This window comes from Leptosomus discolor, chromosome 2 (assembly GCF_034619465.1).
Source record: "Leptosomus discolor isolate bLepDis1 chromosome 2, bLepDis1.hap2, whole genome shotgun sequence".
Classification (NCBI taxonomy): domain Eukaryota; kingdom Metazoa; phylum Chordata; class Aves; order Leptosomiformes; family Leptosomidae; genus Leptosomus; species Leptosomus discolor.
The window spans coordinates 38,649,417-38,668,667 of NC_141392.1; the positions used below are offsets into that span (position 1 = coordinate 38,649,417).

Genomic DNA, 19,251 nt, shown 5'->3' on the forward strand with positions numbered 1-19,251 from the left:
TGGAGTAAGAGGGGTTTTCCTCTACCTTTTACATACTGGGAGCAACATCTATTTCTCCTAGATAAGCTTCCCTCAGTTTCCCATGCAATTTTCAAAACAAGTTTTATCATTTATTACTGCAATCACAATTAAAATCCATTTTCCCATGCAGCCACCTGATGCCTCCCGATTTCTAAAATCCACTCCGCAGCCCAGCTCAAGAGGCCTGGCCAAAAGTTTAGGGCTTTAGGGTTTTTTCCCCAAAAAACTTTCTGCTACTGCAATAAAGGCAGGAAATCCAAAGTTTGTTCTGGAATTTACATTGACTTTCCAAGTGTATACTGCTGTATCTATCCTTACCATACCTTATGAGTTGAAGCTACAGGATTAGGTGCTGTTCTAGACACAGAAGTTGATATCCCACTGTAGCTAGGTGTTCTGTGGTGACCTGAAAGGCCTGTAGATCCAGTTTTTACAACAGTTTTTGAACGAGGAAGGGAATTACTCGTGTGTGTTAGGGGATCCTTCTTTTTTGGAACCGCTCCACTTTCTACAAAGAAAACCAACGTCATGAGAACATTTTCATCAGCCATACTTTAACCATCAATTCTAACTTACAGACAGTATTGTTGATACATGTAATACAGTATTACAGCTGAATCATACAAATTTTTAAAAAGTTTCAGTACTTTTAAAAGGATATTAACTGTCACTTTCTCCTAAAGTTAAGTTTTGAGTGTTTAGGAGATCTCAAAACCAATGCTAGTTAGCCATCTTAGAAAAGCTGGAGACAGCTAAGTCCTGTATCAAGGGAAGAACACCATCTGTTCCTTAAAACAGAAGACAGAACACCAGCCAGAAGATCTTCCTTCCCAAGATTTCCTAAAAATAATCATCATAATAATGCCCAAATTTCAATCCATTAGATTCAGAGCATTCATTCTTAAGTGATGTTAGCAGGCTAGTTACTTTGGATGCTAGCTAAAATTATCTAGCATCTTCCACACAGAAGCTTCACCAAGGCACTTTAATTTGGGAAAATCAAAATAGTTATACCTGCAAGCAACTACCAGGCACTTTTTCTTACAACTTTCTTTCACTTCAGGAATCTCAAGGTGTAAGTAATTCTGAACATACACCTCTGAAGCAGCTTACCTTCCTACATTCCAAATTAGGTCTTAAAATATTATACCACTGAATTCAAAGACCACCACAGATTCCATTCACACTTACTCTAATTCACCTCCACGATGGAGCAAGAAGGTTTCAAATTAGGTGACAGATAAAACTCAACATATTGGCCACAGATGATTAAACTACAAAAGGCCATTTTGGTCCAGAGTAAGTGAAACAGCACTTCATTTCTAAATTCTCTGTATGGGATACACAATAAAGTAAGGTTCCTTGGCACAGAAACAGCAAGTGTAGAACGTCAAAACAGAGACTAAGAGCTAAGAATGTGCTACAGCGAGTATGCAGGTTGGTTAGGCTGGTTAATGATTAGAGCACAGCATCAGATCAGGGTTTTTTGTGGCAAGAATACAGTACTGGAAGCTGTCTAGTACAGTACTGTTGTCTCCAACAGAAACTGTAAATACTGCCTTATTTTATATCCTTTTAAAAGGATTAAGGAGCCTTTTGATAAGAGAAACACTGAGTCAGAGGTAAGGAAACTCAGGACGGATTTCAGCTACAAGTTTCTTCACTAAGATACTAGAAATCTGCAACTCAATTTGACTTGTTAGTCTTCAACAACAGGCCAAAGAACTCTTGTTTTTTAAGGAAATTAATGACTCTACAAAGAATTTTTAATTTATAATATTGCAGTTCAGTGAAAAATACTTCAAGTAGAAAGCCTCATAATTCTGAATGTTGTGTTTAAAAAACTCAAATAAGAATACTTCAGTGAAACAGTATCATGGAAGCATCAACTAATTACTACCATATTCTCAGCCTCTTTAAACATAAAAGTTTTGCATACTCCACGAGCAATTCTTTACACAGCCTGCAGTTATCCATGTGTTGAACTACCTGTCTAACAAGCTTCTAAAGTCTTTCTTCAGTCACAAATCTATCCCTTTTAACTCTGCAGGGCTCATCATAAACAATGCAGATGTATCAACATGCAAAAAACAAGGGAACTTAAGAATATTAACTAAATTTACCTGTAAGATATTTCCTGTGGAAAAAAAATCCAATCAACCAACCAAAAACAAAACCCCAACCCAAATCAACCAAAACCAACCAAAACCATCAATGAAACTGACTAAATCACACACAGATCCAGAGCTGGTTAAATTTACTTACTCATTCCTGCATAGGAACTTCCAAGTCAAGAACTCTTAAAAATTTGGCATGCTTAGTAACTTTCAAGTTCAAAAAGCAGTATATGGATCTATTAAAAAAACCTAGCTACTCAACACTTTGACTGGTCCAATCTAATGAAAAGGCAGCACTCTGGTTGGTTGGCTGGTTTGTTTTTTTCCTTCAGCCTCATTTGTACAGCTGGCTTGAAGTCAACATGAGAAGGCTTCAAAAAACTGAAGTAGTTTTCCCTCCATCTCCTTCACCCCAGCACACTGCTCAATTATTACACTTTCCTAGAACTACCCCCATCTATTGAGAACAATACATACACATTGCAATTTTGAGTACCATAACATCGCGCAGGTAAGGTGTATTTCAGAAAGGTGTAAATACAGGGGGGAAGGGAAAAGAAAAAGGTTTAAATACAAATTACGATTTATTCCAGCTGTACCTCCAGGAATCAAGACCACTAAGTTTACGTATGTCCTGTGGTCAGTCCTGATGGGTAGCACAGAAAGCAGCACTGATGAACTACTCTTGAACATAGTCATTCAGTGTCAACTCCAGAGGGAAACTTCATTTTATATACAAATTTTCATTGGAGCAGCAAACAAAAATGTGATCAAACTTTTCAGAATTACAGTTTATCTAAAGTTTACCTATTTTTAAAGGGTCAAGTGTTTAAGAGCACAATTATGTTTCTGGTCAGACTGAGAGCCCCTATTATTTAATTAAGTAAAAGATATATTTTGCTGTAACAAAAACAAAACCCCCAGAACACATTTATTATCCATTTGTATTTGTCATCTGCTGAAAGATGAAAAATATGCTGCAAGAGCCCCTGAAACCTTTGTAATATATCCAGCAGCCTTTTGGCAAATGTTTCACCGTTCCAAATGAAACGGTAAGTAAGTGTCTAAAATGCATCCTCATCATAAAGTCAGACCATGGTATTTTTTTTCAAGCGTATTTGAAACACTGAACAACTCAATTGTCTACTTCATATACACTTACAGGATAGAAACAGGGGCTCTTTGATTTTGGTTTTACTCTCTAATTCTTGACCGGACAGAATAATTTACTTCAAAGCTCCAAGCTACTGCCACTAGACTATACCGAAGTAATAACTGCCTGGTCCTGAAAGCATCCCTGCAATTTTAATCTGTCATCCAAATATACACACAACGAACAAATTACAAACAAGAAGCAGAATTTTGTCTGAGGTTTTCTGTCGGTTAAATTGTGATAAGCTGCAGACACAGGTGCCCAATTTCAGACTCCCTTACAGAAAGAAATGTTAAAACACAATTACTATATTTAACTGTTTTTAAAGGTAAAGTGAAGTAAGGATATGTTTGAACAACTTTCGAGAAGCTTGATTGTACTACACACATGCAAACACAGAAACAATCTGGGAAACAATGCAGCTCTAGCTTATTTATTAATAAAGATAACAGCATGTTTTGTATTTCTACAAAGCAAACCAATTATATTTTCTTTTGTGCATCTAAAACAGATTAAGGCACACTGTAATAATCAAGTTTCTGCTGGTTTTATAACTCCTTAAGCATCAAAAAAACAGTTTAAATTAAAATTAGCAGTTCCAGTATTGCAGAACAGTTTCCAGCCTTTAGTTGTGAAATCAGGGAATATTCCTCAGAAATTCCTTATGTATGCCTACCCATAACTGATATAATGTGACTAGGAGAACTTATTGTATGATGTCTGTGGATCACAAGTCCAAAAAATTTCACCAGTCTAGAATTGTCTGTAACTTTCTGTATCTAGTTTTATTAATTAAAAATCTTTAAACTGCTTAGCTACACAGCAATACATGCAGTAAGACTGATTTCAGTTATTCGGCACCCACAACAGCCCCCCCAAACAGTAATTCCTTCAAAGATCATACACAGATTTTTCAAATAAGTACATCCAAGTAATCAAAACTACCTAACACAGAACTCCAGCAACTAACAAGGACCTATTCCATGTTAGAATGGCAGCACAGCTACACAGATCAGTGACACACCTGTTCTCCTCCTGAACTGTCAGAGCCACATTGAAGATCTACTGTTGCCAAATAACGGTGTTAAGTTACGGTCTTATTGCTACTTGTTCTCCTACTTGGACAACTACATAAAAGACTTCAACATTAAGAGTAGAATTTTTGCAACTTGAAAAACCTTGCCCATATATACCTACTACTACAGACACACCAGCAAATCCTTCCAGTGAAAACCGAGACGAAATACTAGCTTACTTGCATAGTACTAATGTTGCAGTAAGAAAGAGAAACTTAATGCTTTCTCTGATCATATACCATTCTGTGATTTACACATTAAATGTAAAATGGTACACCAGAATTACTGCAATACTACCAGTATTATATGCCGAATAAATAAGTTCATAAAACTCAAGCACTACGTTTGGCAAGACATGCATAATCTCCTTCCCAAGCTAGCTGAAAAACAAAAACCCACAATGCAAAGGAAAACATGCATGTCTGAGGAAAAAAAAAATCCAACACAAAAAACACAGCTAAATTGTTTTGCATCTAATTTAAGACTGCTATGAGAAGAAGAATGACAGGTATTAAACAGTAAATATATATTTCAAAATAAAGTTTTGGGTGAAGACTACTTGCTATTAGTGTTAAGACAAGTTACTGCATAGCCTTCTGCAACTGAAGGGCAGGTGATACTGCTGTAATGGGGTCCTATAAAATCTCATTATTAATCTATCGGATAAATTTTCAAGAAAAATCTCTATCTATTCAGGTAAATTAGGAAACTATGAATGAGGAAGGGATAGGTAGTTATCTGTGCTAGAATCAAGTAAATTGGTCTGAAAGGCTGACACATCATGTCTTGGAAGGAAGAATCTCAAGTCAGTAACATTTTGGAAATACAAAAAATGTGCAGTACAGTTATGAGAACAGAATAATGGACAGAATTAAGAAGCAAAAACATCTTTAAAGACTTTGGCCTTTAAAAGCAAATGAAAGAAAGCAAAGCAGGTTTTGACCAAAGAATGGGGAAAAAGGCACTTTCCTGATGTTAAACCATGAATGATCATGTTTCACACTTCATAAAATCCCAGACTTTTAAAAATGCCTGCCTGATTAGGTAACAACACTGATAATTATATTATAAGTACGTAGAAAAATTAAGCTTATGCCAGAGCCCTGTGGCTCAGTATCTCTGCAGCAACCCTACTTTCTCAGTAACAGCAGACCTCTTATTTTAAGTAGCCTGCAAGCTGATTTTGTAGAGTTTTCTAAGAATTTGTTATCTACTTTGTTTTTAAATAATTGCTGCTATCCATGTGAAAATACTATCTTTATTACAACATGTATCAAGGAAAGATTGTAGCACCAACATCTTACAAGCACAACTCCTCCCTCCCCACACACACACACCCCCCCCCCCCCCCCCCAAAAAAAAAAAAAAAAAAGAGAGAGCAAGCATAGGCATCAGCCAATTAAGAAATTAAGATGACTGTTAATAGGCTGACTTTCCTGGCACTATCAGGGACCCCACAGCTGCAGGAGTTCAGTACTTTGGGTAAACCTCTAACTTCCACAAGTTATGAGTCTAAAGTTTACATTTGGCAATGTAAATGGAAATGGAACAAGCTTCTTGAAGTCTTGTTCAAAGTAATCAGTAGAGGCCTGGTACCTAACTCTTTTTTTATGACCTCCTCTCTTCAGTCCTGTCTCTTTTCAGATCCCACTTGAGCCTGGCAAATGAAAGTTCCTCTGTTAGACCTTATTCCTTTTCAGGAAGTCTGAAGACACTTCTCAGAAAAAAGGATCCCCAGAAGCCCACAGCCCTTTGCAGTTATTTTGCTACCCTTTCCTCCATGGCTTTGCAGAAACAGTCCAGTCATCCATCTTCTGTAAGTCAGCAGGAATATGACTCCAAATGGGTAAACTGACTAATACCTATTTCCACAAGTTTACCAATAGTGACCACCTCCTGCTACAGGAATTTCTGTAAATAAAAACACCTGCCACAGACCTGGCAAAACATTTCTTCATTTCTAGTATATGCCAGTGGATATTCTATGCTTTGTTGCTAACAGATTCAAGTAACTAAAATTAACAGTTTTAAGAGTGAAAGTTCAGTCTAACCTTCTCCTGCAGCATCCAATTCTGAGATACATTGAGAAAAAGGTACAAAAACATATAAAGGAATGAGTTTAAAGAAAAAGCTGTTCATATCGAGCACAGAGCATGTTATCAACTTTTGTCTGTATATCCAAGTATTTGTTCATTCAATCTCTAGCCAACCAGGTAAAAAGACAACAGTTGTACTGGATCGTTTAAGTTCTCAAGCTCAATCTAGGAACTTATACTGAAGAGACATTTTAACTACATCTTTTTGATAAATGCAGTTAACAAAAATACCACGCATACAGTAATCTGAAGGTGCCTAACATGACACAGTTCCACTACTTTATCTTCTCACAAATTAGAAAAATTAAACCCAAACAGTAAGATGACTTCAGAACTAGAAATAGAGCTTTTTAAAAAAAAACCGTATGTGGTTTACACAAAGTTTCAAGTTTAGTTATTTTAAAAACTGAATACTGCTCTTGACTCAGTAGCTGAGCTTTATGAATTGCATTGCTTGTTAGCTCTCTATTTTATTCAGCCTCATTATAGTCTACTGTACAAATGATCAGCTGAGATCACACTGTGACAACAGCTTACTGCTGGCTTAAAACACCCCCTGAAGACAATCTACAAACGTTGCATAACTTTACTCCTTGTGTACAGACAAACAAGTTTACTTCCATTATTTTAATATCCCTGGTGCAGTCTTCTGGGAAAGGATAAAAACAACCTTCTTTGGCAAAAAGCAAGAGCTGATCGTGTGTCTCCCCCCCCTATTTTAATCCTGTATCCCTTTCTCAGAGTAGAAAACCCTGAAATTTAAAGCAGCTTAATGCAAATGCACATTTACTTTTACAATATCATACTGGAAGAGCTACTTATGTAGGCACAATATATAACCTACGTATCCTACACTGACTTTGACACTTCCGAAAACAGGTTTCATTTCATTCCTCTAAGAATATAACGTGAGAAATATTTTCCAAAGTGTTGTCTTAGTAAATTGTTTTGGATTCTAGGATAGTCATCGTAAGAGAGAACCAAATATTACAAAATAAAACAGCGTTGTCAAAGTCATAGAAAGGATGGAATGTAATACAAAGTCTTTAAAAACAAATATAAAAAAATTTTTTTTAAAAGTTGGTGGGGCCACAACATGGCATTGCATATCTTTCCCTGTAACACACCAGAAACTGAGAGATATCCCCTCAATAGGCACTGGTAAAGCCAAACCCACCTGACTGGAGATGTCCATTGCGGCATGCCAGGTTAGTACTGTCATTATAGACCTCCATTTGCGGCTTGGAAATTTGCAAAACTGCCTGCAGCTTCTCTACATAGTAGACAGAGCGGGAGGGAGGAAAAAGGACAAAATAAACAAAAAATAAAAATGAACCAAGAAAATTTATGTATGTTGAACACACAAATGTCAAGTTTTGCTTTGTTATACTTGATACAGGGTTAAAGATAAGAGGAGTATTTCTATCTATCCTACACGTTTAGCAAATTTGTAAGAAAATTCTGTCAGGGTGAGCTTGACTGAAAACAGCTTTAATACTAGCCATTTACAACTGAGTTAATTACAACAATCTTTCCAGTCTAGTGATTGTAATTACTTCCCAAAAGCAATGGTCAGGATTAAGTCAACTTAATTTACTAAATATTTATGTTGATAACCCATTTTTGAAAGTCCTCCCCAAGGTGTTACTTTTGACCAACTGCAAGGAGTCATCACTTTCCTTCATATTAAATGTTTCACTCGAGTAATAACAGCCAGTCAACATTTTTCAGAAACCTCAACATTATGAAAATGTCTTTCAATATCTCTATTTAGAAATGTAATTGTCTTAAAATTAAGTCAATAAAATTGTCATGCAAGCTGTGTTCTTTAAGATGATTAACTTCAGAAACATCTGAATACAAGATTTATAACGTTACATATTAAGGAGAAAGAAATTAACTCTAAGAAGTCATGATAAGCTATCCTAAGCATAAGTCAAAGAGGCATAAGGCTGCAAACCACACAAAACAAGAATGAAGTCTCAGGACTATTTGTTCTCTGCAGTTCACACACCACTCCTGCTTTTCTCACTGCAGTTAGTAAGTTAGGCCTTACTTTTGGGGTGCTTTACAGCCTCTTCCATCTTTATTTACACACACACACCCCTACCTTTTTTGTAAAAACAAAACACGGTTTGTAAGGATGCAAGTCATACACTGTCACACTCCCCCCCACCCTCCTTTTTTTCTTCCTTCTCTCCCCCAAAAGGTAACAGTACCGAGCAACTACAGGAAAAAGAGATGGCCACATAGAGAGGCAGTGTCCTCTGGCAATATGATGAAAGTACATACTGCAAAAGAAGCTGAATTCTACTGAAAACATGTACACCCAATATCATAAATGCCCTGACTAGAGGAAGAAGTGCCATTTAGAGCTTGCAGATCATACAACCAACAAGCATAAACACTTCCTTGCCTATGCTTCTTTGTCTATTACAGATCTTTTTCCAGCCTTTCTGCTTCATTCCTTTCTTCTTCTCCCTGCTCCTGATCACTCACCACTTAGCTTCCCTGGGAAGTATCTTTAGGTCCAATAGTTTAAGGGATGGTTTAATAACAACATGCAGACTGAGCAAGATGCAGTTTAGACTGAAACCTTAGTAGCCACAGGCAAATACGAAAAGCTAAATTTCAAGATTATGTGCACCCAGCATTTACTTTGTTTTAAACTGAAAGCATTGAAGAGTTGGGTACAGTAAAACAAAACAAAAAAATGTTTGTCACAGAAGAACAGCCTATGAACAGCCACAAGCTCTGTAACTTGTAAGAAGTTACCCTAAGAAACCTCCCTCTAAAGAAGTCTAAGAAAAGTCCTTGTAGTATGACTGGCCGCCAAAACAATGTACTTTTTTGGTGGGCACAGCACTACTGAAAGAGGCACCAGATCAGTCTATGCCCTGCCCAGTGCATGCAATCTGAATGGAAAGTACACAGAGAAGCTCAGGAAACAAAATTAGTACTAATAGACTTCATAAGATATTAGACAATCAGTTAAGTTTGGAGAACGTTTCTGAACTTTATTAAAAAAAAAGAGCTTTCTAGCAAGCAATCATAATAAAAATCAATTGGCTTGGGCAGAAATTCCAGAAATGCTATTTCCTTCAACACCCGAGTTTGAAACTGGAGTTTTACCACAATTATCAATGGCTTAGCAAGTTCCATATATTCAGGAACTCCACAACTGCAACAACAACAACAAAAGGTAATCCCACTGTTGTCCAGTTTCAATTCACACACTGTCTTGCCATCACATTATATATTAACATGGAATTTTAATATCGCACATGAAATTACATACAGCAAATCTATCACTTTTCTTGACAGGCAGTGTAGCTGTAGAGCCCTCTGGAATAATGAAAGCAAATTGAGCTGTTAAATATTATTCCAGGGAATTAACAGGACACCCTTCCATTTAAATGTTTTCTCCCCGTGTCTGCAAGCACTGGAAAAAAAAGTTTACAGAATCTCATTCATTGTTTCTCTTTGATGATACAACATTGACATAAACCTACTAAATAAACACCACTGCAACTGTTGTCTTATTTAGACAACATTAGACCTTGAGTTCAAGGTAACAGATTTTTAATTAAAAAAAAATTGCCCTATAACACAAGCCTGAAGCAAAACCACCATGACCTCCAAGAAAGTGGAAGAATCCCTAAAGGTGTGCATTGAAGCCTGCATCTATACACAGGCAAATTACCAAAGAGGATACTGACAAAAGTTACTTTAATTATGTGCCACGTGCATCCTTCAACCAAAATACTGAAGCTACACAAAGTAAACAGAAAGGCACTAGTGCTGACAGAAAACTGTCCCCCTACAGAAAGTCTGTCTGAAATGGGAGAACATAGACTGGTACAACATGTGTATAGCATTGGAATAGAATAGTGTTGCACTGGACATTGCGGTTATCTATCTTCAGGAACAGCAAACTGCTCAGTGCTATGTAATGACTGCAGAAAACTAATATCCCCCTGTGATTCCAAATCTATCAAATATAAGGATTCTAACACAGGTGATCAGTCATCCAGGAGAGATCAGGGCTATGAAGACCATCAGAGCAAGATTCATCTACTCATCTAAATAACTGCACAGCTAACTCACCCTAAACCATGTCAAAAACAATGGCCGCCATGAATTCAAATGGTAGAACGTGGAAGTCCTCTGACAGGTAGCACAATCCAATATTGTCACTGGACTGCTGAAATGATCAAGACACCTTGAGGTGCTCTGAAACATACCTGGAGTAACTTCAGCTTTCAGGCTGTGTCATACTACAGCTTTGAACAGAATACAATACAGTGATTTAGACTCAAGATGAAAACAGTGCTCGAATTAGTAAAGCCAACATCCAAGTTAAGTAACTACATTCTCTTGGTTGAACATTAAAAGGCATCAGTGGTGTGATGACACATGGCAATAATGCATGGGTATGATCAGACACCAGTGGGCTACAACACCCCCATCAGTGGTGTCATGCAACTCCACACTTACATTGAAGATCCAACACATTTCAAAAAAAATCAAAGCACTGGCCACTTTTAAGGGACAGTTATAATCCATATGATTTAATTTTCACTTTCTATATAACTTGCTTGACTGGATGGCATTTCAGTAAGGCAGTCTGCAATCACACCTCTGACTAGCAAGCAGAATAGAATGTTTTATATCATTGTCTATTTAAAGTCTGTTTCATCCTGCCAGCTAATGCAATAAAGGACTTGCCTATTTTCCCTTAAAAAACACAGAAATTCCACGGGGCTAGAGGAAAAATCACTTTACTGAACCTTAAGAGCTTCAAGAGCCTCAGATTTAGCTCAACTACAAAAGCATCTCTACACCACTTCAAAAATTCCAAATATCTGCTACTATAAGTAACAAGCTAAAAGCTATGCTTAGAATTGCACAAGCAATTCAACTCTAGATTACCTTAAATTTTGACAAAATCCATGTAAAATAATATATAAAGTAATAAAACCAGATGCTGTCAATACTTGAAAGTTGGTTAGATGGTATAACAAATATTACTCAAATAGATTCATAATCATAAAGCTTGCAGGGATTTAAATCCATTGCAGTATCTCTCCAAACAACATCTTTTTCCTTCCTAAAGGGCAGATGACTGCACTTCTTTCTATCCAAAGTTTGCTCTCAGGTACATTGAGGTAGATCCTTAGTGCAAACTGAAAAAGAATCTAAGTAAAACAAAGTACTAAACTTCTGATAATCTCAAAGTAAAAAAAAAAAAAAAAAAAAAATTAAAAATCATATTTGACATCAGCTTATGCAATAAACACTGTTCTGTTTACTTATCAATCTGCACTCTGAATGAAGAGTACAAATAGCATGTGATCATACATTATGGTAGCAAAATTAACGTACCAGCTTGACTTCAACTTTAGGATTTTTTGCAGTTTTTATCTTTTGAACCAGAGCACAGCAAGTAAGCAACTTATGAACATCGCCAAGCGCTACTACACTAACACAAGCAAGGATGAAGCACTACCCACAAAACACAGGCATTTCTACTTAAGGTTCAAAGAACAGCAATTTTTTAAAGACGTCCCAGCCACTTGCAATTAGAATATCAGCAACAAGCCATACATTATCAAAGATTGTTAGCAAGTAACCACTTTCACTCTTTTGAGCCCTAGTTTATCACCTCTACAAGTCAGCCTTTAACCGTAATGAGTAGAAAATATCTTTTCTGCATATACTAAGGGTCTACAACAAACACCCATAATAAATCAGAGAAGCCAGAATCACCATGTTCCTGTCACTCTTTTTCAGAAAGAGCTAAGGAACCAGGAACTCAAGGGAAACAAAAAGGGATTCACTTTCTTGTGGTTGTCACAACTTCCCTGTCAATCACCACTCAGGACCACAGAATCACAAAGTGCAAGAGGAAAAAAGAACATGAGTTCTCCTGCCTGCTCTACACACTCCTAGCAGAGAGAGTTAGTAGAACTCAAAATAACACAGTGCAAGATTAGAGCTGCAGATATGCAAGTTAAGACTCAAGTACATTTGTTAGTTCTCCCTTAAAGAACAATTAAAATAAAAAAAAAAAAAGCTTTTCATTTTACTGCCTAACTGAAAGTATTTCCAAAGATCTCAGTTTAGAGGATGCACTACAGAAAGCTGCGGGTGTGTTGCTCGATGCGGAGAGGGATCTTTGTCTGTTTATCATGCACAGTAAGATACCATTTCCAATCCCGCCTGTTTTACCCTGCCCATCAAGAGCTTATATACAACACAATTTTGATAAAGCTAAACCTATACAACATTGTGCTTCTGAAGTGATCTTACCTGCTAGTCTTAAATTAGACCCTTACTTGATAAAAATTACAAGACTTAGGATTTCACAACCTTATGGTCTACATAATGCTAAGGAATTATTATTACAGTATATACCAATAATCAGGAAAATTATTATGTAAGTGACAATAGATTAACAGAACATGAAGTAGTTAAACTTACAGAAGGCACACTTAGCATTCATGACCAGCAACATGTAAGTTTTACTACAGTTCTAACACAGCAATCCTAAACTAGCTCCAGCAAGAGTTAGTCAAGACTTCCCCAGTTTATGACTCAAGCGTGCTACAGTATAAAGGCCTCTCAGTTACTTTTACACCTATTCCTTAAGGCATAGGGAAGTGGGTCACAAAATCCCAATTTCAAAATCCACCAACAGCATTGAAAAAATATTATTTACTCTCAACTAAAAACCAAAGTTCAGAGACCCTACACAGATGATGACTCCTTCACTTTAAGAATCAAAGTCATATTTTAGAGAATGCATTACATGAAGTTGTGTGAATAATGACAAACTTTCCAAAGTCATGAATTGTAACTTGTACCTAAAAGCTGCAAGCGATCCTTGGCCATTGCCAAATTTGTCATCATTTTAGATTGCAGACGTCGAGCCCGTTCACATTGATCACCTTACAAAGAAAAATCAACGTTAAAACACAATTTGGCAAATAAGTGCTAAAATATTGACACCCAGCCTTCCCTTTTCTTCTTCCCACCCTTCATCTATCCCCTGCACTAAGTAACACTGTTGCAAAACTAATGAGAAACTCCTAAAGCTTTCTATTTGATCAAGAATTTAAAGTCAGTTGACACTATCTGCTTTACAATATTGCTTGTAGAGCAGTGGGAACCCATGCATTGCTTTGCACATTCTCTAACATCTCATGCTGACCTAACATACGTTCTTTGTCGCTGCATTTTTCTAAACAGAAATCAGACAAAAAATTTTTAAAAAGCTTGAAAAGTGACTGAGAGGCAAGTACAATTGGAAATAATTCACTTTGGCAAAATTAACAGATTAAAATTCAGTTGGCTGTGTCCCTTTATATTTCAAAATGCACTGAATTACAGACATGAATATCACCACTTCCTAAAAAATAATGCCTGTTCAAGTCAAGCTCTTTTTTTTTTTAAAACTGTGCAATTTAGACAGGTTGTATCAAATGCAACTGGCATTACTACAGAAATAACATGTCACCACATACTGTCCACATTTCTAAGTACGGCTGAGGAACAAAACAGCAGTCTGCAAAAGCAGTTACAGGTTTGGGGTGGGTTACTGTCATTATTTTGTGGACAGAAATTCTTAGCAAGTCCTTCACTACAACTATTTCTCCATGGTACATACGTGCTTCTACACTACAGCTTAAAATGTTTCCATAGACACAGATTGCTTTCCTCCTTCTTTGGAAATGTTCAGCTATTTTGGCATAAGCTATTCAGAAACACAATGCTAGACAATTCCAAATTGGGGTGTTTCTTCAGTTACACTGAAGGGAATATAAATTTCTGTGTGAGAACAAGAACTGTCAATTTTGGCAAATCAAATCAGAACTCAGTATTTTGGCATTCCCATTATATAAGAAATCAAGTGTTTTACTTTAGAAGTTTCAAGAATTGGATATGATTTTGCATAGTGTGAAAATATTTGGACCAAGATCTGAGTGTGTTACAGACCAGAACATTAACATGAAAGAGAGAAACAGACCAGTGTTCACCTACAACTAAAACAGGAATAAGAAACACTCTTATGAATTAATTCATACAGTAGACCATTCTTAGCACCTACCATACTTAGCAGTATTGATTCCTCACTTCAAAGCAGCCATAAACCAAAATCTTTTCCACAAAACTCAAAACTGGCTTACCTTGACCAATTACTAAGACAGCTATTCCTTTTTCCAGTTCTTCAATTCCTTTCTTATACCATTCAACAGCTTGTTCCTTTTGTCCTGCTTAAAAAGGAAGTGAACCCATTATTTCTGTAATAAATTAAAAGCTCAGGAATGGTTCCATATAACGCTGCATAAAAGAAGTAAGAGGAAGGAAGACATATTTGAACAAAACCTTAAAGAAACGCTTAAAGGGACACTGTCAACTTTATATCTACTTGGTTTCAAACAAGCTTTTCTATTAAAAACAGGTACTATACCAGCCTCAAATCACTTTTGCCTGTTTTAGGAATACTCCATCTGCCTTAAAGAGATCAGTCCCCTAAAAAACTGACAAAACCAAAACCAAACAAATCAAAAAGGTAAAAAAGGTAGCTTACACATATTCATTCACCACAAAAATGGTGAAATTAACAGGTTTTCCTTCTGGAACATCAAATTGAGACATGTCTCAATCTTCCAGTGATAGCCAATATCAAAGTAACACTGCAAGCACAGAAATTCAAGAAGAAAAGCAACAAGCCTAACTACATGAGTGAGACAAGAGACACTTTTCCTCTGGTTGACTTTCGCACAGAGCAGTTCACTGGTCATAGGGGCTATTTCTTTGTTCATCCTGTCAAAGTGCTGTGTTGCAGGTGTATGTCAACTTTCACAAGTACAATATAGATGGAATTAGAGCAGACCTCTGTACCAAGAAGGTCCTAACCGGATATTACAGCAAAAACCACCATGAACATGGCGATGCCTAACCTGTACTGAGAGACACCGTGACAGCAATAACCCATTGAAGAGATGCTCCTATCTACTTCATATCGCTCGCCTTCTAGAAATGCTCTGCAATAGAAAGGTACTGTAGGCTTACATATGGAAACATACTATTGCAAGGTAGCTATGTCACACTAAGCATGCCTTTCCACACAGGAATACAGCACATTAGGTATTACAATTTAAACCTGATTAGCATTAACAAGCTGCTGGCACTAGAAAAAAAAAATGCCCAAAAATGAAAACTTCCCATGTCATTACCCTAGTTACAGAAAACATTTCACAAAACGATTCCTAAGTGCCAGTTGCCAGTGATTGTGTTGCTTCTGCACTCTAGTGTTTTGATAACTTCAGTCCCCAACCAATTTTCTAGCAAATTTTAGTACCAGTAAAAATAGTTCAATAAATTCGTATAATTCTCTTAAAGAGTTTTCTCTTGCCCCTCTTCAGATGCAAAATCTTTCAATAACATTTGGCAAGTTACCCTGTGCAGATAATTCCATGCTTTGCTTTTCTTACCAACCCAAACCACAGGAGCAGCACCTTCCTACAGTTGTGTCTATTACACACCTTGGGAATCGTTTTATTACTGCCCTTTGTCTGCCAGCCTCATATATCCTGATTGTTAAGTACAAATCTCAACAAATTAAATCATTGAAGCTGAGTGATTTTAATCCTCCCTGTAGCCTTTTTTTCTTCAAGCTTCTCCCCATCACCTATAGAAACAGTTTCAACAGCAGCATAAACCTAATGCTGATTATGGCTATTAGAAATCAAATTTGAGATTACTCAAGCCACCTCTGCTATGGCCTGAATTGCTTTGCTATTCTGAAGAGCAGCTGCAAATATGCCAAGGTCATCATTAAAAATCTCACTTTTAACTGGAGCAGTTTTAGAGGCAATATATCAAACAGCTGTTTGCAAAGGTAGTGCTCTGAATCTGCACAGAATGGTTTACTAGTTCTCAGTGATTAAGACATTAAAAGTACAACAAAGAAGTCATATTCCTTAGAAGTCATTGATTTGCTGCAGTGGGTCTGGCTGGGAAGGAGACAATTTTCTTTGTAGCAGCCCCTATGGTGCTGTGTTTTGGATTTGTGACTACACCAGTGTTGATAACACGCCAATGTTTTGACTGTTGCTAACAGCTTGCACAGACTCAAGGTTTTCTTTTTCCCACTCTAGATCCCCTGCGAGCAGGCTGGTGGTGCACAAGGAGTTGGGAGGGCACAACAGCAGAATGGCTGACCCAGGTTGGCCAAAAGGATATTCCATGTCATATAATACCATGCGCAGCAATAACTTGGTAGAAGAAGAACAGGGTGGGGGCTGTCTTCCAAGGCAGCCATTGCTCTGAAACTGGCTGGGCATTAGGAAGCAATTGCCCTTGCACCACTTACCTCCCCCCCATCTCTTTCCTTCACTTATCAACGTGTCTTTATGCTGAACCACAAGTTTTCTCACTTCTGCTGTTCCTGTTCTCTCCCCTGTCCCCCTGAGGGGAGTAAACAAGCAGCTATGTGGGTGCTTAGCTGCTGGCTGGAATCAGCCCACTACATGTGCCTTCTCAGTCCCAGGAAAGATGTTAAGCTTGATCTTGAAAATACCAAAACAAGAATATTAATTTTCCCAATAATTCAGAAGCATCAAAATTACCAGAAGTGCTTTCATAATTACTGAAGTGTGCACTGCTTCCAGAATAGCAAAACCACCACATAATTAACAGGATATTAGACAATCCAGAAGTCCTAGCCGTTTCACACACTATGCCTAATAAATTGTCTTCTCTTAGAAGTTACAAAAAACCCCGACTTAGTTACATATCAAATAAACTCAAAGGTATGCATGTATTTCAGTAAATGAAACGAGTATTGGACTGGCAGGGTTGTAACAGCTTTGCAACTGCTTGTGTTAGCAGCAAAGATTTTTTTTCTTACTAAACGTATGACCTGTGCAGCTAATTTCTATATGACAACTCTAAAAGTATCTACAAAGCAAGCCCATGATTAAAATCGACATTTGAAGGCTTACCCTTCAAACCACGAACAGTTACAAGCCACAACAGTGGAACAGGCACCTGATAATTTAAGATTTTCCTACTCTTCACAAAGCAATCATCAACAACACTGCAGTTTTAACCTACCTCACCTTCTTTTATGCTGTGCTCCCATGACCCTCAATGCTCTCACGCTGTACATCTGTTCTGAACTAACCTTGCTGCACACAGTGGGGGGTTTTTCTCTCAGAGCTTACCACTGCCACTCCCAAATTGTCAACGTGAAGCAAGACACATCCCTTGCTTTTACAGTGCTCCCAGCGTGTTGCTTCTGTTGAAGGCCTATGCCTGTATTTTTAACCTCTTCCTCCAGGATAACAGTTTCACTGAAGCTCAACTGAAAGGGTACAAGGTATTCTGACGTTTCCAGAGAATTTTAAAATGCAGACAGCATGCCCCTAAGGGCTACCTTTTGGACGCTGACAGAGTTGTGCTGCTGTGTTTAGAGTAAATGGTCAAATCAAGTGCACTAGCAATTGCCTTTTTTTATAATCCTCTAGACAAAAAAGAATAAATAATAATAAATTATTTTAATAATCTTACATATTAATATTATTTAATTTTATTTTTAGTAATATTAATATAATACTAAATACTAATAATAAAATTAATAAAATATAATAAATAATAAATAATTCCTCATTCCTGTGCTTAATCAAACCCTAAACACCCTCCTTCTAGTCACATAGTGATAGGTTTTTAGAGTAAGCATATCAAACAGCTTAAGAAAAACAATTTTAAAAAACTGTCAAAATACAAATATGTATCTCCTCCCTTAAAAATCAGATGAACCCAAATCGGTAGTTTGGGGGCCAAGTTTCCCAAAGTCTCACTTCAACACTTCCATCACTAGTCAGAGAGTGCATTAAAGGGTGCACCCTTCTTATTGTCCCTGGTGCTTCTGTCGCCTGGCTGGCTCGGTTAAATCCAAAACTAGTTACAGGCACACTCCCCGGTTTCTAATCGCCTCACCTAGACCTCCGCATCAAAAACTTTAAAGTTATCAGAGCGAAATACAGAGACTCGTTTGCGTGGGAAATCAGCCCCAGCCGCGGCTTTCGGACCCAACCCGCGCCCTCCGGCTGCCGCGATGCGGGGACGGTCCCGGCGGGGGGGCAACCGCTATGCGGGCACGGGCACGCACTTCACCCTCCCGCACAGACCCTTCGCACCCCCCATTCCGCACATAAGCGGGTTTTGTTTGTTTTTACCTCGAAGCGGCAGCCCCGCTCCGCCGGCGTCCGGTCGAGAGAGAGGCCCTGCCCGCCATCCCCACACCGGCCGGCCCGGCCCGGCCCGGCCCACCTCCCCCCGCAGCGCGGGGCGGCCAGCGGCGCTCCCCTACCTCTCTCGTCCTCGTCGATGCGTAGCGCCATGGAGATGCACTCGAAGGCCCGTTTGTGACAGGCCCGCACCGTCTCGGGCGCCCCGCCGGGCTCGGGCGCGTCGCCGGCCCCAGCCCTGCTCCCCTTGGCGGCCATGAGGGCGCCGCGGGAGAGGCGCTCGCAGAGCCAGGCGAAGAGCAGCCCGAGCTGGAAGGCGACGAAGCGGAGCAGAGCGAAGGCGGCGAAGAGCGGGTACGAGAAATAGTACAGGTTCCGCTTGTGGGGGGACGCCGCTGCCGCCGTCCCCGCCGGCGGCACGGGGGGGGCCGGCCCGGGCGGCGAGGAGGGTGAGGCCCCGGCGGCCGGGGACGCGGAGCTGGAGCCGGCTGAGCCCTTCTTTTTCCCTCTGCCGCCCGGAGAATTCAT

The 19,251-nt window shown here is 38.6% G+C and overlaps 1 protein-coding gene across 4 annotated transcripts in view; it reads right to left on the reverse strand.

The window, feature by feature from the left end:
• Positions 1-19,251, reverse strand: part of SPAST (spastin) — a 38,090-nt gene extending 18,839 nt beyond the window's left edge. The window contains exons 1-5 of one of the 4 annotated variants that reach the window (XM_086460923.1): positions 18,846-19,251; positions 14,653-14,736; positions 13,330-13,413; positions 7,641-7,736; positions 345-529 (exon numbers count right to left, since the gene is read on the reverse strand). In XM_086460923.1, the coding sequence (XP_086317049.1) occupies positions 345-529; positions 7,641-7,736; positions 13,330-13,413; positions 14,653-14,736; positions 18,846-19,251 (855 nt within the window). Of the gene's footprint in view, positions 1-344; positions 530-7,640; positions 7,737-13,329; positions 13,414-14,652; positions 14,740-18,845 lie in introns of all 4 variants that reach the window. The other 3 variants (XM_086460922.1, XM_086460925.1, XM_086460924.1) reach the window with 3 other exon arrangements.